The 23,222-nt window shown below is 41.5% G+C and overlaps 1 protein-coding gene across 3 annotated transcripts in view; it reads left to right on the forward strand.

Annotated features, from left to right (window-relative positions):
* The window catches only part of MTUS2 (microtubule associated scaffold protein 2), a 262,354-nt gene that overhangs the window by 201,347 nt on the left and 37,785 nt on the right, over positions 1 to 23,222 (forward strand). For all 3 annotated transcript variants that reach the window (XM_066544874.1, XM_066544873.1, XM_066544876.1), the window contains 2 exons: positions 5,876 to 5,974; positions 11,049 to 11,257. In XM_066544874.1, coding sequence (XP_066400971.1) covers positions 5,876 to 5,974; positions 11,049 to 11,257 — 308 coding nt within the window. The remainder of the gene's footprint in view (positions 1 to 5,875; positions 5,975 to 11,048; positions 11,258 to 23,222) is intronic.

The following is a 23,222-nucleotide window of genomic DNA, read 5'->3' on the forward strand; positions in this document are numbered from 1 at the left end:
GTTGATTAAAATATACAGTACTTGAAGCATACATATATGAATTTTCTGGTTTAAATTTCCCTTAAAATGGGAGATTATCTGCAGAAGGCAATGTTCAGAGACTCAGTTCTGTCCACCAGGCTGGATCTGCCACCCAGCTGTCTATGAAATCAGAGAGCTGTTAGATTTTATTTTTTCTATTCCCTGTTGCGGATTTTGAGGGGTGTGTATTATGGGATTCCTATTTCTACTTGGTTATTATTTAATGACTGTTGTCGTGCATAAGAAATATGCTAATTTGAGTGCAATGACAGTGGCAATAAAAAATTAATTTGAGCAGCTTGTTCCTACTTGCCCCCCTAAATTAAAGACAATCAAAGCATTGTTCAAAAAATTCACCCGGTCAATTCCTGTGCTTCTACAAGTATCAGTAAATCATATATAACAGGACAGGCTGTTAAATGCAATCAGTCAAGATGAAAAATAGGAGGCCAGTGTTATCTCAGCTCTCACCAGCAATCTTATAGTGTAAAATGTGCTTTTTTTGATCAGATTCTGCAAAATCCAGACAGCACAATGTCAGCAGGAGGGAGAGGGATGAGCTGAGGTCACCTGAGGGGGGAAGGGTGAGCACCAGCACTCTTGCAGGGATGAAGGGAGAAGAGTCTGCTGCTGCTTTGTTCCCCCTTGCAAACACTTTCCCTTCCAAGCTGAATAGCAGTGTGCAGTGGGTTACATTCATATTGCTCCTGTACTGAACACTGGGATATGCCTTGCAGGTAAAAGTGGGAGTTCATCTGCGAGTTTTCCTACCTTTCTTCTGGGAACCACTCTGAAACATGCCATAGCACAACTGTGTGAGGAAGTGTCTTGGTTTGAAATTTCAACCTCAAACAGGAGAACACAATAAAATGCCGTAGGATCCATGCAAAATGGCAGAAAGAGGAGTATTTGTTTTAACTCTTCAACTAATGTTGTATGTTCTGAATTACCCTGAGACTTTCTATTCAGTCCAAAGAATGATTTGTTTTACTAGGTGTATCTTTTCCTTTATTTTTTCAAACACCAGCTAAAGAGACTTTATTGTTTTAATACAAGAACCGTTTTCAGACAAGACAATTAAATAGTTATTATCCTTTTTTTCTTATCAAATTAACTTCAAATTTGAAACAAAGGGAAAAGCACAAGCATTAGCAGTTTCTACTTCAAGAAATACACAGCGTTTCTTCCACATCTACTTCTTTATTCAGTCATTCAGTGTCTCATAGATCACAGGAAGTAGAGAGTCTCTAGAGAGAATTAGACTGCTCTCATTCTACAGAAATCCATCATATTTCCAGCTTTGCTCATTTTGTCTCAAACAATGCATGCAGGGATGTGTCATTACTCACCAAGGACATGACTAGTCGTGGGTATCAGGGGGAAAGGCAGAAGAAAGCTCAAAGGGGCTCCCTGTGTCTGTGACTGACTGAAGATATTTCCGTGGGTTTGTTGTTTTTTTTTTTTTAAACTTGCAAACTGCATTAGTTAACTTATAAAATACTCCTGAGAACAGTTGGAATCCTTCTGAATGCAGTTACTCCCATTGAATAGTTAATGATGTCTACAGCATGTTAGGATTTGTTTTGGAAGAAATACTCAATGTACAATTTGTTAACTTGCTTTCAGTCTGAAGTATAAAAGCAAATTGAAGCCTATCCCAGTATAGTAGCTTTTGAAGACTCAAAAACGTACAGGCAAATACAAGTGCTGATTCTGCAGTGCTTGAGGAGATGTCTTGGATAAGGTGTATTTTGCTCTGGTTCCTAGGCTAGCATTCAGCACTGCTGGAGGAATGGAGAAGTGGCTTTGTTTATCTGCTATTTTTTAAGTGATTTCTGGAACGTTTTGCCTCGTGTTTCTAATTATTTTGCATTTGCTCCTTCTATTTCGTTTGGAGCAGGCTGTGTATATTAATTAGGAAATGTAAATACCTTTACAGAACTCTGTGTTTTAGAGGCCTTTTTCAAGAGAAAATGTTGTAAGCACACTAGCAGAGAAGACAAACAAATATTTATGCTCATTGTTCTCTTTTGGCCTGAAATATCCCTTTCTTTACACAAGTATACCTTTTAAAACAGGGGAAATGTTGAGAGATTTCTAACCTTAAATGGAATGTAGATTCACATAAAAATTCGTACTTTGTGGCTTTGATTACTGGCTACCAGAAACAAAGTTTCTCATTGCATGAGCTCTGTCAGTGGTAGGAGGTGGCAGAGCCTTGGAAAGTGTTCCAGAAAGCCTGGAAGTTAGTGGTAGTTCCTGAGATACCAGGAGCTTTTTGCTAGGAATCTCAGTGCTAAAAGCCCTGATTATGCAGGAATAAGGCTAATGCACAGGCATTTAACACAGAGCTAATTGGAATTCCATATTTCCAGTCTGTGGGCAATAACATTAAGAGTTTGAATACATTTTGTTCCAGATCAGATTTAATATACATTATAAAAGACGAATTTAGAAGAAAATCATAACACCTTTTGACATTTCAAAATATATATGACAGAATATGATTTGAGGTTTTACATGTGTTCAGACCTGTAATAAGAACTGAATAATGTTTGTCTTGTTTCCTGAGTTACCCTGGAGCATCAGACCGTTTTTTGTGCATTTTAGTCTTTGAATTACTTTTCATACACTTCCAGCTAGAAAAGATCAAACTTTATAACCTCCTGCTGCACCATACTCGGTGGTACTGCACATTATGCTAATTACTACATCAGTGCTCTCCCTCAGATATTTTAAACTTGAAATTCTATATTTCTGTGAAATGACAAAATCTGGGCCCAAACACTTGTAATCTAAAGATTTATTTTCCCTGCAGGAAATCAACATGTTTTCTGAGTGTTTCTCTTTGAACCAACTAACAGCTGTTGTTTCAAAAGACAAGAACAAGCCCCATTTTTAGAAAAGCATTCAGCTCAAGCTCTTATATGAGGTCTGATGCCAGGGATGGCTCTTCCCCTAAAATTTCCCTGTGGGTGATGAGCTTAGCAAAACGATAACAGTTTGTTCCCACAGACAGTCCTTCCTTTTGCCTGCTGTGTGCTTTCTAAATCCCTCTCCTCTAAGGAAGGCCACAGAGAGGCCACCAGAGCCTTCCTACTTATGAAGGAGAAGTTGAATAATAGCTAGCTCCATGTGTCCCTGTCCCCTTCCCAGCCAGGCTGTGCTGGACACTGGCTCTTCCCTTGCGGCACAACCCCTCCTCCCTTGCCCGCTTGCTGCACCTCTGCCCCACCAGACCTCAAGAGCTCTCCCAGTCTTTTAAACTGAACAAGGGCACTGATCTTCCTTGTTATTAGTCCTACTTATCTTTCCTTGCCCAGATATGTGTTTGCACCTTCTTCCTGCTGGTCTTCCACTTTGTGGAGCCAACGTCCCCCATGCAGCTGTGCCTACCAGGCAGCACCCGTACACAGCTCCCACTGCTCTGCACAGACCCTGCCCTGCCCTCTGCAAATTCCTGGGCTTCTTCGCTCCATTTTTTTTCAACCAAGCTCTAATTGGGCAATTGATTCTTGTTTTGTGCTTAAGGTCAAGGAACTGAGTGAATTCCCCAGGTGTTCCTCATGGAAAATGTCTCAAAACCAAAAGCAGTTAATTATTTACATGCCTAAAGAAAGCATAAGGAAAGCACACACTTTTCTCTACTGTTGTCTGTGTTTGGCATCTGGCATAGCAAAATTTATGGAGAAGCTCTGTATATGGCCCATTTGTACATTATATTTTTATTTTGAATGCCCCAGAAAAGCCAAAGCCTTATTACCTGATGCTTGAATGTATAACTATATAAACTATGTCTTATAAAACAAGCCCTGGTTTTGTCTCACAGCTGCTATCTCAGGTTGGTTCTTAGTAATGAAAAGGGCACCTTTTCTGTCCTACTCTGTAGGAAAGTACAGTGTAATAGGGGGCAGGCACAGGCAATTTCTATCTTCCATCACCTCACTGTGAAAAGTATTAATCACAAATGAGAATCTTAGCCTCAACATGTTGTATTTATGAACAGCAGAGAAAATGGAGATGGACAAAAGTAAAGGCATGAGCAAGTGTTCAGTCTTTACAAGCCCCTGACAGCTGATGGTGTGATTTGCCTATGAACAGTGGAAGAGAGTCAAAGAGGGTTTTAGAACTTGTCCCATCCTTTCCTCCCACAAACAGTTGGACATGCAGGTGCATGTGCTCTTTCCAGAAGCACTCTGCAAGCAAATGCTGAGAGACAGTGCTAGGAATTATGCAGCTCAGCTTCTGGTGCGTGGCAAATGCTGTGTCTGCAGCTCTCTGCATGCAAGTACTGATACAGGCAGAAGTGGAAGGGTGAAAGATGCATCAGAAATAAACCTGTATATACTGCAGCTGTAACTAGGTGTGGCTTTGGAGGGAGCAGAAAACTAGTGAGGCAGTAAGTGTCCCTCAAGATTATGATCCTCATATCAAATTATAATTTTTCTCTGCTGTTGAAAGAGCCAGGTCACATTTGTATTAAGCAAAATAGAAGATAGTGTTAGCTTTTGGACTGCCACTGTCATTAGGCACCACCAAGAAAATCTGATTTTTTTTCCTGCTTCAGATACTTCAGATTCTGTGGGACATTTTCCTATAAGATATCTGTGAACATACTCATAAAAGAGGTGAAAGTCAATAAGGCAAACTTTGTTTTCCCTCTATAGCAAGTGATTTGCCTTAAATCTCTGTTTTTCCTGTGTATCCAGGTGCTGTGACACAGCTCTTCAGGCTAAAATGCAACCCTCAACAAACTCTAATAGTTAAAAAAAGGAAAGCAAACAGGAAACAACATTATTGTCCCAGGGTTTGCTTTTTATTGCTCTTTTTCCTTACTTCTTTGATGAAAAATTTCTGCTTGAGATCCTGTGACTGTCATACCATGGTCAAAGGAGCAGGGCAGGACCTCATGTTACTGCACTCAGCATGGTCCCCACAGCTATTTTGATGGGAGCTGTGGGTGGGCAGGAGGAGCTGAGCTTGGGTGGCCACTCTGGCCTTCAGAGGAAGTCGTGTCTCCCTGGTGCAGAGGCAGTCTCTGGCTGCAGGACTCTCATGGCTGGCAGACCATCCCGAGGCCCTGAGCAGAGAGCTCCACTGGTGGGACAGATAATAACAGACATGGAGTTGCCTCTCTCAGAAATATTCCATGCCCTGGTTCATCCCACACTGGCACAGTGTCTTGTAGGTTTGTGCCCTGAATGTGCTTGCCCAGCTCTGTCCCTGCCTGACTTACTGCACAGGCAGAGACCCACACTTGTGTCCAGGCAGCCACATCCAGCACAGCTCTGGCACATCCTGCCTGCTTCTGGTTCTGGCCTCTCTCTTCACTACATGAGACCACCTTGGAAAGCTGGTCTCCAGAAAAGGCAGCTTCCTTACCTGTGGAAAAGGTGACAGGGCAGGGACCTGCGGGTAATTTCAGTCAGCTTTGCACAGTCCTATTCCGCTCCTCCTGCAGCCCAGAATGAGGTTGCACAGCAAGGTGAAAAGACAGAACACAGCACTCAGAACAGATAGGATGGGTTACCTGTGTAGCTATTTGTGCCTTAATGGCATTTGTCATGGTACAGATGACTGGAAAGCCAAGGTAGTGTGCAAGGCCTTCTGTCCTTCTTCAGTGCTGTGCATGTCAGCTCAGCTGCATGTACACAGTTGTGGTTGCAGACATGTCAGGTTGGCATCCAACCCAGAAGCACTGTGTAGCATCATTCTGTGCAGAGCCCAGGACATGTATTGGTGAAATACATTTTGCCATTTTGATGTGTATCTTAGTGACACAGTTCTGCACAGTTACGAACAGAATTATAAACCAGGTGTCTTTCTACCTTTGATTTTTTTTTTCCTAAAACAGGTGTGAAGAAAGAAGTGCAAAAAGATCAGGATGCTAGCAGACCAGCTGTCTCATCCCCTAAGAAATCAGCAGTAACAGCCACAAAACTCCATTCACCAGGTATTTATGAACCTGAAAGCAGTGTTTCAGGGAAGATTTAAACTTGTTGACTTTGCATCTCTTGTTAACACACTCAAATCTGAGACCTACTATTGTTAAGTGAGGATTGATTGTGTCCAAGGTTCATTAAGCTGGCTACAGCAGGCTTTATCATACCAATGCATGAGCTGAATAGACTTTTGTTCTCTTTGTTATAACCATGCAATCATCTCTCTTTCAAAGCAAAGAGTTGTTGCTATTACATGTTTAAGGGCAGAGGAATTTATTTTTATCATTACAATTTTCTTACATAAGAAGAGGACAGATACATATAGCAAAATAAAAGACACCTTGGAGAATTGCCTGGAGTGATAATGTTTGGCTCAGAATCTACTCTTACTTCTATGCAGAGGCACTAAATTTCCTGGGGTATTTCTGTGCATAACTGGAAAAGGGACTATCTATAGAAAAAGCCTCCAAAGTGCTATTGGGACATTAGCAACTTATACCTCAATATTGGGCACAAACACATGGTTTTAACATTTCTGAAGAATACCTTTCTTTATTTACTAAACCAAAGAGAACTTGTTTCTATTTATGTCTACTGAGTGTACATTAATAAATGGATAAGGTGCCTAAAGACTTTTGTGAGGCTGGCCTTTGCTTGATCTAAATGCTCCTGAAATGAGTGTGCGTGGTCCCACTGATATAATTGTGCTTGCAGTTTATCTTCTGTTATCTCATTTTTAAGACTCTGCTTGAATACTTAAAATGTCATCTCTATAGCTATGTGATACTTAAGTTATAACTGTGAGGGATAGAACCCCATGTTGCTTCATTTGGTGGCAGAATATAAATAATGTAAAAGAGCTGTCCAGCTCCTATAACTTGCACCAAGAGTTTCTCCATTATTATTAAATTCAATCTCTATTCTTCTTCTTCTCAACCAACAAAATCAATAAAATGGCAGGTTAAATTTAATCTTCCCAGGCACCAACAGGACACAAAATTCTTCTCCTTACAAAGATACTAGAATAAAAAGATGAACTTAATGCTGTCCTCTGAGTCATATAATTTACAGGCTATTTTGCACCTGGTGAGATCACAGAGAGATCCAAAGAATTTGTTGCAGAGAGTGCCAGACCAGAAGCTTGCCGGTGTTTATAGCGGTGGGAGTCCAGTTTAAGCATCAGCACTGATTGTGGCTGTAGCAGCATGTTACAGCTCAGCTGATTTGCTTCCACTAGGATTACAAAGCAAAATGGAACACTGGAATATTTGTACAGTGTATTTGTATTGTCTTAAGGAGGTCTGCCTCTCCATGGGTGACTTAATAATTTTCAAGGCCTAAAGTTTTGGCATATCCAATTCATGAGGCCTCAAAGGTTTCTTCATTCTCATGAGAGGGTGAGTAACTGACCTCCATCCATAAGACTGATTAAAAACTTGTTCCACTTGCTTGTCTGCAATTAAGCCAATGTAAATTCCTTGATGACTCTAAGGATCAAGTAGGAAAATAAACCTCATCTTCATTTATTTTTTTAGAGTAGCCTTTGGCATTCTTTGAAATAAGTTCAGCAATAACAAAGCAATAATGACAATTTTTTCACCTACTTAACAATTTCAAAAAATACTCAAAGCAGCCTTTGAAGAGGACATGCAGTGTAGCTGATGCTAAGGGGCATTCACAGACTTTCCTCCATCAGAATCACAAGCTCCTGCATCTTTTACACTTTTTGATGGGAGAGAAGGTGTTTCACAGGTAATTTCACCACAGCTACATCTGGCCATGAAACAGGTTCCAAAATTTCTGAGTGCTGTTACTGGCCTTCTCACATTCAGTCCCTTTTAATCAATGCTGGTTTTTGACTGTTGGACACAATTTTTTTTTGAGCTTTGACTCTGAAGACTTGCAGGGGAGTTTTGAGGTGCAGAGTCTTGCAGGGACCTCAGTTTTATCCTTTGATACAATGCTCTTCCTGAGATCTGTGTATAGGAACAGGTGTCCATAGATGCAAGGGCTCTCCTTCCACTCCATTTTAGAATGGAGCCAACTGCTTCTGGCATCTGTCACTCTACAGAATGCTTGATAACAATTGTCTCTAAGTAATTTGCTCACTTTCCTTACCAAAATGTTGGAAATTGGACAGTTAAAAGGCGAATAAATTGCATTCCTCATCTAAATCCTCATGGACAGTGTTAATTATGGGTATATACTTGTTATGTCTCCCTAGTTCAAACACTCACATAGATAAAAAAGACTTGGGAGTTTTGAAGAGGATCAAAGAGGTACAGTGATTTCAGCACACACTGGGTCTGCCCCTCTGGTCCCACCATCAGCAAAAAGGACATTGAGGATAAGGGCCAGCATCATTAATATGTACCCTGTTTTGTGCAGAGCAAGAGAAGAGAGACATCAATGGCAGAATAAGCTTAGTAAGCTGCCTTTCAGACCCAAATGAACCGAGAAATTCAGATTTATCCCTGAGGAGAATAGCACCATTTAATTTACAAGGACAGCTTATAATACTGACAAGGACAACACAGAGATGTGCACTTCAAATCTTCCAGTGAACAGGAAGGCTAGAAAGATGTAAGACTAAGCACCCTGACAGATTTCTGTTTTAATTAAGGACTGAACTGATTTCAAGGGCTTTCCCCTACACTTCTTCCTAAGCCTTCTGTTGTAACATCACTGTCTTGCTTAAACAACCCAAGATTTTTATACTAAAAAGACAGATATTTATGGCTCTTGCTTTTATGAGGTTCTTATTTTGTGGTATTACCTACTGCACAGCTAAGAGGTATGAATGGAAGAGTCTGTATTTTCTTATAATTGCACAAAAAAGTTGACAGGCTTTAAGTGACATAAAAATGGATAAAGGGCAATAGCTATGCTGCTTGAACTCTCCTAATGACAAAAACGCATTGTGCTGTTAATTTGGGTCTTCCAACAACATGGCATTAGTCTTGACACTGCTCAACATGTTATTCTTTGTCACAAGGGCAGGTCATGGACACACATTGTTTCAAAGGGGTTTTTGCACTCGTGGCTCTTTGCAGTTGCACCACGAGATGCTTGGAGACATGAGGCAGCATCTCTGCTGGAGCTGGCACCCTGTAAGCTTAGCCTGGAGCCAGGATGTAGCTGAGCAAGATAGAAGATATGCTCCCAGTGGCTCCACACAAGCTGGGAATCTGAAAAAGTAGGAATGCACTCCTGGAGTATTGCTCTGGGGAAGCCATTCTGTTCCCCTGGGTGGTCTTGTAAAACTGCCCTTAGGATCTATTTGCATGCCCAGACCACAGCCTTGAAGATCTAAAAAGCATATCTGACAAAATTACCTCTGGAATTTGTAATGCTCTACTTTACAAATTGGCTCAGATTCATACCATCAGAGGCATCTCTGTGGAAGGATTCTTTGGCTTTTTAGGAAATACAGGTAGTATTCATGGCAGAAGACTGTCTCCTATTGCACTGATTGCTGGAGGCTGGTTGTAGGCATGGTTTCTGTATTGTTTTCAGGAACTGGATACTACAAGACTATAAAACTACAAACTGTCCCCTTTTATCATATTCTTGCACAAAAAACCTTTTCTACTAACACAGAAATGTTCCAGACCCATATCCACCGTCTCTAGTAACACATGGGACAAAGGTGTCCGACTCGTATTTTCTCCCTCTTTCTTACTGACTTTAGCTTCTAGGGTAAAAGTGGTGGATAATGGGAGGGTCTGTTGAGGACTGGAGGTTCCTGGCCAGTATTCAGGAATAAGCTAAAGACCATCAACTGACAGGTAGCAAAAGGGTAGCAAGAAAGACTGAGGGTAGCAAAAATAGTCACAAAGCTGTGCAAAGGTGATGCCCAGCTGGCCATAAACATTTGCAGAGGAGAGTCCTTAGAAAGCAAAGAAGGTAAAGACAGAACAGATTTTCCAAGCAGTGGCTTGAGCAGCCTGATACCACCACAACACTGCCCCTTCTTGCTTCATCCTCATAACTGGGTATATCCACAGAAATGGATAGTTGACTCAAGCAGGATGTGAACTTAGGAAAAAAAGTCCCACTTTCCTGAAGTGGCTTATCATGAGTAGGCTTCAGTTCTGGTGCCATTGATAGAAATATGATACTATACCCTAAACACAAGCTACACTAGTGCTTTCATGTCTTTGTGCAACATCAGGCTTGCTTCCAGCCAACCTGGAGCACCTCAGAGAAGCCAGAGTCTGTCTGGGCCTATTTCTGCAGGCAAATCATGTAGTGATTCTGGTGTGATCAATGATGCCGAGAGAGCAGCCATGCCGAGCCAGTGATGTAACTCTTGTGCGTTGTGTGGCACTTGGTGGCACTTCAGTACGTGTCTGCTAAATGCTGCAGTTTTGGACACATTGTAAAGCTGAGAGCAAGGGGAACTCTCAAGGTAGACTGCAGTATTGTAGATAAAAAGTAATAGTGATATCCCAGTAGCAAGCAATCCATGCTATGTTTGCATTCAGGGAGGGACAACTCCAGCCCCACGTTGTCCTGTGTAGCGGCAAAATGAAATCTGCAAAGGCAAAGGAAAACTGGCACCTCTGTCGAGTCACCAGGCTGGGGGTTCATGTGAGCAAAGAAACCATGTGTAGAGTAGAAATGTCACCTAGCTGTTTTCCACATCATCAATAAGAGGAATCCTGACCTGGAAGTGCCCATTTCTCTCACTGCCATTCAAGAGAGATGCAGAGCTCTGTTTCTTGTAGATGTCTACCAGAGGTGAGGTGCTTCCTTCCTCCAACAACCTCAGTTCTCAATGATACGCTCTTAGGACAGCTCTCCTCAACTTGTAGAAGACTTTCAGGCTCAGAGCCTGAGATGACTAGATGACTATTAAAAAGCTTTGAGCTTTGGCCCCTAAAGAAACATGAAACATAAGAAACATGAAATATATTTCACTTTTTTTTTTTTTTTTTAAAGACTGGAAGTTCTGTGTGAGTGCTACAGACCTTTTTTCTTTTGTAGAGATGAGTCCCAGAGGCCAGAGAAACACATAAAGGTCATGTCTGTACATGTAAACTATGTGATCTGAATGGTCTTTTCTTCCCCCCTCCTTTGTAGGACATTCCAAGCAAAGGCCAACCACCCCAAAGAATGGATTCTCCCCCAAACCAGGAGAGGGGCGAGACACTGAAAAGCAGTTTGTTCAGAAACTGAAGGAAAAGTGTGATGAGCAGTCCCGGCAATTAATCAATATCCAAGATGAGCTTAAAAGGGCCAGCTGTGGCTTTGATGTCTTTGCTATAACAACACAGTACTTTTTCAGGCAGGTAAGTGCAATGGGTGCTTCTTACCAATGTGAAGATTCTTCGCCTTTACACCTGTCACTTGCCCAAATTTATTCCATGGTCACTGAAAATTTATTCTTGGGATCAAAGGATGTAATTATTTACAATTATTATTATGAGAAGGGAATTCAAATTTTATAGAATTATATAAAGGAAAAATGCAATGACAAAGGAAATCTGGCACCTCTGTTAAGTCACTAAGCTTTGGGATTGGGTGGCCAAAGAAATTGTGTGTAAAGTGTAGATGTCATCCAATCTGATAAGTTGAATAATTTGATGCCATATATTTGTAAAAAAGGGTGTAGGAGCTTGAAAAAGGAAGAATTTTGAATGAAGCATTTGTTACAAGCAGGGGTTTTAGGAGTAAAGGAGATGCAGAAACTTAGAAGGCCCAGTCTCTGATTGCTAGAGCTGGAATGGAAAGTGTAACTGAGATATTAATACTTGTGAGCAACCAAAGCTGTTAGATGAAGGAAGCAATTTGATTTCCCACAATAATTATCCACTCTTCCTGTTCACCATGAATCGGGCAGGGTGTCCCTGTCACAGGGTTGGCGGTTCCTGAAGATGTTAGGATAACATTATCTCAGCATGCAGAAGATTACACTCAGCAGGTATAGAGAACATAAAGAAAATGTTGCTGGTAAATAGAGAACCTTATTTATTCACTCAAGTCAAAATGAATACATTTTAAGACAACCAAAATAACCATGAAAGACTTGAAGGTATTGCTTGTTTCAAAAGCTGTTTAGTGATCTAGGAAATGTAGCTGGGTTCTGAGGTCGTTCACACCATGCCCATGTATTTTATGACATCCCAGGTTAAGCTGGTGTCCTGGCTACCTTGTAAAACAGGCAGACAATCACCAGCAGTAGGACCCAAGGCTTGGATAATACCCTTAATGGCCTGTTTGTCTACTTTTGGAAAAGACAAGAATAAATTTTCTGTGTTACATGGGAGAAAGAAAAGCAAGGAAACAAAACCTAAATTAAGTCAGTCTTTAAAATTCTGAAATACTAGTTTTGAGGGTTTTTATATTAGTGGGAAAGGTTGCCTTTGAAGAAATAACCACGGTTCACACTTTTCCCTAAGTAGGAGCTGATCTTGCCAGAGAAGATTCACTGAACTGAAAAAACAAGGAGTTTTAAAATGTCCTAAATATTTTAAATACCTTCCCAGGAGATGTCCCCTCCCTATTTTTCTTTAGACTTGACATTTCTGTATTTCAGGACTTGTTAGGTATTTCTAAACACTTTGGGGTGGATTTAGGCTTTTGTTGTGTTTTTTGGGGGAGTTTTTTTTGTTGGATTTTTTTTAGTTTGGTGGTGTTTTGTCAGGTTTTTTGTTGTTGTTGTTGTTATTGTTGTTTTGTTTGTGGTTTTTCTGAGCTGGCTGTGGAGTATCCTTGTTTAAATCAGAGGGAAATAAAAAAGGGCAGAGCACTGTCAGCTCAGCTTTGTTTGTCCATTGTCCACTGGGGAGAGATTTTTCATCACATGCCTCATTCACAATTTGTGAAGGAACTCTCATATCTCCTTCATCTCCTCTGGATATGTTTTAAATGAGAACAGCTGCTGGAGCTGAGCTTTGAGATGACTGTTCTGCTGTTGGTGCATATTGGATCTGTCCTGAAAATGCCTCCTAAGTTGAACAACTCAGGTGTCTTTATTTAACAGCATCCTCACAAAGTCTGACCAAGCACAGCTGCACCTCACATTCCCAGCTCCTCTGTATTTCTCAGGCCAGCTGGGGATTTCAGTAATGCTCCTCTGAGTGCCTGGAGGTGAAAAATAATACACCGGTAGAATTTAAGCACCTTCAGGTTTGGGCAGGATTAGGTAGATTTGTTCCAGATCCATGCAGATGTGGTACCTCCTTTAGGAGGTATGGCTGCTTTAGGCTCCATTTTTAGTGCATGCAGGCAGGTGATCACTTCATGAAGACTATTTAAAGCACAAAAGACCTGAATTTCTGCTTGAGTCACTCGCCTGTCTCGTCTGAGACTTCCAGGGAGCAGTAAGGCTGCTTCACTCTTAAATTTGATGCTAAAGCTGGGAGCCTACACACAGTGGGACAATCTGGGACTACTCAAGCAGTTGTGTAACTGGGCACTCATTTGTCTTGCAACATAGACACAGGCTTCCAAGTTTTTGAGTGTCATTCAAAAATACAATCTGTAAACATTTTCTGAAGTGGCATTATTGTCTGAAAGCTTGAGCAAAATTGAGTTGGCTGTCTTTGGGTTAGGGCAGCATGGGAAAAAATAAACCAACTTTTCACATGATAAAAATAATAACACTTGGGTGTATCTGTTGCTGAGAACCCTGCAGACAAAATTATTGAGGTCTGAGTGTAACTGCAGTTTGGCAAAGGAAAAACATTCTTTTGATAAAAAGGTGCAGCCTTATTCCCAAGAAGTTTGGGGTTGATTTGTCCAGCTAGCAGTTCCACTCTTGTGTCTCCTATTTTGATACTGGGGAGCCACTTCTGGACTGATAGTAGTTTGTGTCCAATGTCTCTCTCTCCTTACATGACAGCAAAATAATGTTCAAAACATAGATTTTTCTCAGATTTGGACCTAAATTCTGTTGTAAAATATGCTCCTAGGCAGTGAGGACAGGACTGAGTCTTAAAAACAGCCTAAGGACCAGTGTAGGTGGTAAGTAGGTGCAAGTAGGCCCGTGTCTGTGGCTCTCTTGTTTTGCTCACACTGTTTCTCTTCTCTTTCCAAAGCTGATGAAAGCACCAAGGCAAGTGGTCCAACAGACATGTTTAGCTGTGTAGAAAGAGAGTGTTGTATGTAATAAAGAGTGTTGGACCACACCACCAGTTTCTCTGAGTGCTTTAAGATTTCATAAATTATATTTTCTTATCATTTTTTGGATTTGTTTTTTGACTGTTTCAGACCACTGCTGAATGGTATCCTGGAATCATCTCTCTTCCTCAGCTGAAAACGCTCTTAATTGGCAAGATTCTTTTAATTGGCATCTAGAAGTGCACAACATGTAGCAGTATTTAATGCAGACCCATTAAATGCCACTTAAAACAATTTTCTATCCTCAGGAAAAGCCTGGCAATCAAAGCAGGTGATAACTGAGGCAATAGATGTAAAAGATATTAAAGCAGTGGTTCTGACATAAGCATGAAAAGTAATGATTGCAGTGCCTGTGCGGAGCATGGCTTTTAATTATTATTTAATTAGCAGATGTGTTAGCTTAAGACCCTCGTATATGCACATGACTCTTGTTGACTTTTGGAACTGCTTCAAATTGATTCTGAAGAGGAGCAGATTAAATTTGTCCTTAAGGTTGTCAGATGTTCCTCTTGCCATACAGCCCTTGTGCCGTGCTGGTATGGCAGAGTGAACAACTGGCTGGCAGGAGCTGGAATGATACCAGGAAGACTTTTTAGAGCAGATATTTCCAGAGCCCTGGTGTGGATCATTCCTGACCTGCTATAGCTTGCTGACCCAGTGATAGTGGCAGTCCTGGCCCAGTGTCAGCCCTGTTCAGAGAAGTGCCCGGCAGCGATCTCTCTTGGAAGTGGTAACAGTGCCATCTAAAGGAGAGTGACCCAAAGTGACAAATCCAGGAGAGAAAATATTTCTGGACAAAAAAAAGGGAGGGGAAAAATCCATTTTCCTATCTCTACTACAGCACAGAAGTGTTTGTGTTGAAGGCTGTTGTGGCCAAACTGCACCGAGGTCCTGGAAACTGGGCTAATGGATCTCTGCAATCCAGCCAGCCCCAGCAGGCAGAAAGTGCAGTCCTAGGTCTGCCTCTGAAATTTCAGAGCAGGACTCTAGAACTCCAGGACATGAGGAGAAGGGATCCTTTCTGGGCTGCAGACCTCAAGGGTGGGAGCAGGTGAGGGAAAGGGTTATGCTGGGGTAGTCTGTCCTGTACTCCTGCTTGGGCCTGGAGGAGTTTCCAGATGTGCAGCATGGCCTCTTGATATGGTTTTCATCAGGGGAGAAACTCCTCAGGACAGGTGTGGGAAATGGATTTGATTTTGTCTGTGGGAAATGGATCTACAAATCCTCAGATATTCTGAACATGACTTGGGACAACACTGCAGTGTTTGGTGACATCCCAGAACTTTGTGTCTACCAGGACTGGGAAAGACATGTTACCAGTAACCAGAGAGTGTGAGCGTGTGTCTGCACATCTGATCATGGCTATACAATATTGTGTATATAATATACATATATAATACATTCCAGAATGTATTACTACATTCTTACTATTCCAGAAAAGTAAACACACACGGGAATATCCTGCAAAATCCACAATGGGTAAGAAAAACCTTTTCCCTCATTCAGATAACAAATAGGTGTGTGCTGGTGTGTCTTTTTGAGAGGAATGTCCCTGTCCTGTGAATGGACAATGTGCCACCCAGTGTCATGTGACATCCTTGGCCAGATGCTAATGACCACTTGTGCTAGAGGCAAAATTGGTCATGCTGTTTATAAGTCGCTTGGCACTTCCCACCACTGCCTCCAAAACATTAATTTGGGCTAACATTTCAAGGGATTATCTCAGGCTAAGCTGAAAATGGTTCATTTTCACAAATGTCTCAGAGAATAAGTGCGAGAGAAATATATCTATTGTTCGTGCCTGTTGCTGGCAGAGTGGAAAGCAGCCAGCACTATCAGAAAGATTGACCTTCTGGCTTTCAGGGGTAATGCTTTCCCAGCATTTGCAAATTATGTTTGAATTTGGCCCAAGAATAGTCCTTAGAAAAGTGCCATTCCTCCCTCCTCACTATTACAGTTAGGCTACGTGTCCTGTATTGAGCAAGTTCATTCTTTTCATTGCTCCTGATGAAGACCAGAGCAGTCAGAGCAGCTTAATATTTTCATTCTGTGTCCTGAAAAAAAATACACTTTGGTCTCATCAAACACTGACAGTTTAGGGCTATGTATCACAAACATTGTATTGCAAGGAAAACAAAATACTTTGTTTACTTGGGAGGAAAAAAAATAGAAAGAAGGTCTGTCATCATTTAGAGCTTTCTGAACTGGTTTTTAAGGAGAAATGCACAAAGTTTGGTATGTGGGGCTATTAGTTATGGTAAAAGAGGGCAGTAAGAATCCAGAGGTGTACTCCTTTATGTGCAAGCATTACAATGAAAGTTCTGTTGATGGAATGGGACCTGCAGGCTGCTTACACATGGTCAGTCTACCCAAGGAATGGATTGGGGTTTGTGAAATCAAGGAAATCACCTTCTGCAGGCCCCCTGCTTATTTGCTATATATGCTAGAAGTCAGGTAATGAGTAGGTAAGGGGCTATAGGAAAAGGAACCTTAAAGCAGTTGAGTATCTCTCCCCTCCTCATCCTTTGAGATTTTACACTGCTTCCAGACAGCATGGCCAGCTCTACTTCAGGCCCTGCAAAACAGAAGGAAAAAGGTGTAGGGAACCTCATGGCTTCTCCTTGTGTCCTCAGTGACCTTCCTAGAGACACTGCTGTGACAAAATTGTGAATTTTAGTTTTGGAAGGTGGAAGAATATGCTTCCCTGGGAAGCATTGGTTTAGTTACATGGCCTTTTTTTGGAAAAAAAAAACCCAAACAAATTAGACTATGTTTGTATCCTTGGCTGGAGACACATAAATGGAGACACTTGGCTAGTTACACATAAATATTTTAAATTTTGAGATAAAAAAGAAATAGCCCCAGGCATTCTAATGTTCCCCTTGAAGAGTTTTAAATGGCCATTAAAAATTAAAGGCCTCTTTATTTACATGTTGTCCTTGAAGAGAAATATTTTTAGGATGCGTGCCAAGCATCAGGTAAAAGTGGATTTATTTTCTCCTTTTGTTTGTATTATTGATCTCTGTGTAAGCAACTAACTTTGACAGCCTTGATTTTATACTGCATTCAGAGGAAAAGCACATAAGAGTCAGAAGTGGTTCTTGTGATGCTGGCAGCCTCCAGGGTGGGTATATGTCTGAGCTTGAGGGATTTGGCAACACATTGGAAGCGGTGTGAAAAGCAGTGATGAGTAGTAGGGTGCAGTGCTACTGTGGCCTCTCATCATGCAGAGGACAGGGAAAACCCAAACCACAGAGCTTTCCTGCTGTTCTTTAGGTTCAGCAAAGGAATCGATGGAAATGTGTACCTCTTTTGAATTCCATGCATTTTAAATTCCTCTCTTACAGCAAAGAGGAAATATCCTCAGATCAATCATTATTTGCTTTTTTGGTGGTTTGTTTTTTGGAGGTTTTTTTCCTTTAATTGATTAATTGATTACTCCCCAGAGGCATTCTACCAAGATTTCTAGTAAGAATGTAACAGAACAAAGGCTTTACAATTTCGTGTAGATCAGTAGGTGCAAAGTTCATATATGAAAGTATTAATCACACCAGAAACTAAAGAATTTTCCTGTTTTCATGTGGGAACAGAAATATTTACCAAATGAAAATTTATAGATACCTTTCAGGAAGTGAATAAGGAAACATAACTCTAATTAGCAGTGGGGTGGACAAGACCTGGCCTGTCCAGATGAGAGGGATCCCATCCTCTCTTTGAGAGTCAAAAAGCAGAGCCTCCCTTCAAAAGCAAACTTTTCAGCGCATCTCTTGTTTTACACACATATTTGTGTGCATAAAGTATTTATAACAAGACCAAATGTCACTCTTTAAATTTGCTGTTAAGGGGGAGGCCATGCCTCAGCTCACAGATAATCTTCAGAAGTCATTTAAAAATGAAATTTTTGAACAGAAATCTAAGGAAGGTTGGAATCAGCCTAGAGAGAGGTCAAATACCGAGTTCCCCTCCCAGAAGAAGCAGTGACCACTGAGTAACTTGACACATATTTACTTGCTGGTGGTTACTTCTCAGTAATGTGTCCCTCTGGCAGATCCAAATCCTTCTTTCCTATGTGGCCAACCTCAGGCACCACCTAATTGCTTATTCTGATGCCAATCACAGGAGCTCTCCTGCCCTCAGATATACACCCATGGCCTTCCCTACCTTTTCCCTGCTGGGATTTTCACACCTCTGGCAGCAATACTTTTGTTTGGTGGTTTTACATCCCCCTCAGGTCAGCCATTAATAAAGACATGTCCAATAATGACCTATATGGGCATTATAATGATATTGGCAACAATGATCAGTGAAATAGAACTTCAGCTTTTTCAAGTGATCTTAATACTTCTAAAAAAATGAACAATTTATTATCTATAATAAAGGTCTGGCAATGCTAAATGTACATCAAACCAACTATGTGCCAGCTTTTTAATTGCAGGAATATTAGGGTTTTAGCCATCACAAAACATAAAGGTTAGCCTCAATTAAAAAAATCAATTTTTTATCTTCTTATTTACCAGTGGAATACAATCTGTTTAAGTTAACATTAGCTTGTGTTTAATCAAATTACACAGAACAAAGAACAAAAAGATAAGGGGATTGAACTGGGTTTGTTGAAAACAGAAAGCACTTGGCTGACTCAATGTATTCCTCTTTGTTAATATTTGAGTTCTATATAGCATTCCTGATAGAAATTAAGACATTAAAGGTTTTGTTATTCCACCATCATCCCAACAAGTGTTGGACATTTTGAGGATGACACAAAGATGACGTCCCAGTCCTGGAGCATATAGCATCTAAACAGGAAAAGGCCTGATGAAAACTGGTGTGTCAAAGTGACTTAATCTGGAGAGTACCATATATTTAGTTTCTTAGGGGATTTATTTGGGAAGATAGGCAGGTGTTTGTGTGTGGATACACAACATGCATGCACACAAGCACACTGTGATGCTTGTTCTGCTTTCAGGTACCCTCTGGGAAGAGGATCTGTGTTTCCAGTGGCTGTATGGGGGATAGGGCTAGAGCACCCGAGGGCCTGGGATCACCTGCAGGTCACAGTGATAGGCACCACTGGATGAGGACTGGACAGTGAGATGTCCTGCCAGTGTGTCACCCAAGTGCAAAAGTGAGGGCAGCCAAGAAGTCCCAGCAAACCCAAGTACAGCAGGAGGTGCAGAGGCAGCAGTGGTTGTGTGTATGCAGCTCTGTGAGCTGCAGAAGAGAGCCCAGGGTGCAGTTTCCCTTCTGCAGACAGGGATACTCCCATTGTTCATGTTTATTTACACCAAACGGGTGTGATGAATATTTTACAACCCACACAGGTTTGTCCCATCTGCCCTTGTTGGTGTTCCCGTGGTGCAGTGAGCGCACGGCTCCAGGCAGCTGCAGAAATGAGCAGCAGGACGTGTCCTCACAACACTGCTGGGCTGATGGCTGCTTCTCAAGCAAACAGGCTCCACAGCTATTCTTATTACCACACTCTCATTTCATCTGTGAGGGAAAATTGGCTGTATTTCTTCCTTGGTTTGTTTTGTTGGGGTTTTTTAAATTGCTTAGTACACTACAGTCAATGAATAGACCCAGAGCGATGCTTCTCCTCCGGGGGCGTATTGAGTGTGTGCACATGGATTGTACAAGAAGCCCTGGCAGCTTTGGTGTGCTCTCTGGGGGGTACTGGGGTTCCCCACCATTCACCCAAGAGGTGCCTGGACTTGGACCTTATTTGAGGCTGGAGGTGCCTTTATACACCTGAGCTTTGGTAGCCCAGGCACTTGGCTGCATGCTGCAGGAGGACCCTGTTGGTCCCACGACTCTTCAGTTCTGTGCAGGGTCTTGGCTTCCCCCAGAGTACAGAAAGCTGTTTTCCCCCTTCTTCTGGAATATTGCATCACCTGGCACATGGGACATTCTTCCTGTGCCTGACATAGGCACCTTGCTCAGGCTGACCCTTAGCCTGGGGGATTGGTCTGACCACAAGACAGTTAAGTAGTGATCCCTTCAGCAGCTGAAGCTGGCTGCCTTTCTAGAAATGGTTTTTGAAGATTCTTGGAAAAACTTGTGTAATGCTGAGCTGCCTGCTTTAAGCTGCCTCACACTTAGCAGCAGGAGGTAAGCACCAAGGCAGGCCTGTGATAGGCAAAGCTCCCCAGCCCTCTGGAGAGGCAATGACAACCCACAGATAACATGCCTGTTAGGGAAAGATATGCTTGATAGGTGTGAGTGTCTGAGGAGTTATTCTGCCCTGGAAAGTAGAAGGAAAATGTTTAGGAGGGACTGGATGTTGTCCAGATATCTCTGCATTTCCAGTGGGATCCATGTTGCAAAAGAAAAAGGTTTTGGGATTTCTTTCTGCTCTGACAGTAAAAAACAGAGAGTTCTCCTGATTTGGTACAAGTTTCCAGATATTTGGCCTGATTTTTTTTGCTTTCACCTCTTGCTAACTAGTATTCTTAAAAGCAAACACATTACAAAGGAGCATAACACACACAAAGCAATGGCTAAATACATGAAAAAGATTAATTTAGAAATAAATAGGGAACAGTTGGATATATACCATATATTTATATAGGTGCCATTCATATATAATGCTTGAACTTCTTTCTCATAGTCCCATAGTCTTTTTTCCCATAATTAGAATATCTTCTGTTTCATGTAAAACTCAATTTCACCAATCTTTAGTTAAAATGAAGTACTAGAAGTTGCTGAGTGTTAGATGCACTTAAAAAAATGTTCTGTCTTCTTTCCCCTGCCCCAAAGGCATTTTTAAATGTCATTTGTAGAAAGACTTCAGATTATTTACTGTGTTCCTTCACCACTGCAAAGTCCTAAGCTAGAACACTCTGCTGATGTAACTCCCTGTCTCTCCAAAATTACTGTGCAGTCCCAGGGGCTGACAGTGTAAATATCACAAGTCCTCTCATGTAGATCCATCAGCAGATGCATTCTGAGCTGATGCACAAGAGGGACTTTGCAGCAGTGTAGTGGAACTTTCCCTGTTGATCAAAATTCTCGGCAGATGGGAGCTTGTCCCAGTGCAAAGCAGGGCTTGAAAATGCAGATATCCATGAGAACTACTTCCCCTTATGTGTGTCAAGGCCATGTGCCATGTCTGCAAAATCCTCTTGTATAGACATGCTGACAGAAATGCAGCACTTCCTTTATAAATTCTGATTTGATCTTCAATTTTTCAAGTACAGTTTCATATCTCCTTTGCAGTCCATGTGGATTGTGGTTACAGATTTCAGCAGCTGGAGAGCCACATATTTGATGAGTGGAGTGCAAGCTGCCTGCACTTTTGAGCATATAAAACCAACACGCTCACATTCCCACCGCACTGGTTTGAGTGATGGATGCAGCAAAGCCAGGCTGAAACCAGCTCTGCCTGGAACTGTGGTTTGGCCATCAGCTGGCAGGGAGTAACCCCCAGGAGTAATTAGAGTTTCTGGGGTCAGCACAAATCAATGTGAGCTCCTATTGTGAACATGTGCTAAGAAAAGCTGTCAAGATCTTTGGGTGAGTAAGCAGAGATGCAGCCAGTAGAAGTGAGGCCGTGACAACACCTGCATGTTCAGCACTAGGGAGACTGATACTGAATGTAGACATTGAGCACTGCTGCTCATGCATCTTCAGAAGACAATGAAAAAAAAGGGGAGGAAAAAGAAACAAGCAATAAGCAATTCTTAAGTTTGGAAAAATTGGAAAAATCCCTTTATTGTGAGAGACAGCAGAGAACTGTTGATTTGTTTGCAAAAAAGGGCAAAGTGGCTTGAGTGCAGAGCAGAATAATTCTCATAAGGAGGTACTGCTGTGTACCAGAAAGCACTTTCCCCCAATCAGGGGAAAGTTTAGCAGAAACCCCTGCTAAACTTTTGCAGAAGTTTTGCAGCTTCAACACATGAAGGAAGCACAGACTTTTAGGACTAGAGATGATCACTTATTAGAAGAAACCACTGTGAGAAGAGAAAGCAAATCCTCGCCTTCATGTCAGCAGTTTGCCAATGTATGCCTTTAGAGAGGGGATGTTTTCATCAAATGTAGTTATAGAACAGCATCTGTGTAAAATATCATGTCCTGTGATTAAAAAAAAACATACTATTTGATTGAACCATCCCTTTGTCCTTAAAGTCTACTAAGTTCTGTAGGTAGCAAGAATATCTTGACATTTAATATTTGGTGGAGTAATACATGTTAGAGAGGAGATGCCTATTTTAAAGTTGGAAGCCTTTTTCAGATAGATGTTAAGATGAATTTTCCATGCAGAACAGCTTTTCATCACACTCTCTAATGCAGGGTAACTTGCTCCTTCTGAATTTTCTGGCAATAATCATGGCTCGATGCCAGATCTAGATTAGACAGGCCATGACCCAAAGATATATATATATATATATAAATGGGAATTATTGTGTTCCTTGGACATTTTTGCTATCCTTTCAAGTGGAAAGTTTATTTCCTTGATAGTCCTTTTGTGTCCTCACAGCCATCCAAGAGTATGTATCTGCACTTTTGGATCATGTACCCAACACACAACCTGTCTCTTGCTTAACCCCCTTTCAGGTCTGGGCTGTCTGGTTCCAGAAATGAACTCTAAAAGGTTTCAGCTGCAATCCTCCTGAAATTCTCTTGCCTTGTCTCACCCCTGAGAACTAATTCACGTGCAGCTTCCTGCAATCACTTCTCGCATGCCGTAACTTCAGAAGGTGGTGGTGTGGTTATTATAATGATTTGAGAACTGTTTATTATTTATCATTTATTATCATTTGTCATTTATTATTTATTAAAACCAGCTCTAGCTACAAAGGAGTTAGTATAAATGATGCATTTCTAAAATTACTTCTAAAAATCATCTGAGTTATGTTGTCTTTGTGTAAAAACCTCCCAAGCCCACAACTGATAGTTTGAATTCTCAATATTGGTGGTAAGTACATGAGCACTGAGAATCTTTCCAACAGGAGAAACTTGGTCCATGTAAATCTGCAGGAATATTTTGCCACTGACATTGCTGTCATAGAATGTCAGCACTTGTGCCTTGCTCTGCTTGGCCTCAAAGTACAGCAGCTTGAAGTTGTCACTGGCTTTGGCCCAGAGTAAATTGGGAGTGAAAGAGAGAGGACTGTTGGGAGAAGGGAACATTTCTCT

The sequence above is a fragment of the Molothrus aeneus genome, chromosome 2, assembly GCF_037042795.1.
Source record: "Molothrus aeneus isolate 106 chromosome 2, BPBGC_Maene_1.0, whole genome shotgun sequence".
Taxonomy (NCBI): Eukaryota; Metazoa; Chordata; class Aves; order Passeriformes; family Icteridae; genus Molothrus; species Molothrus aeneus.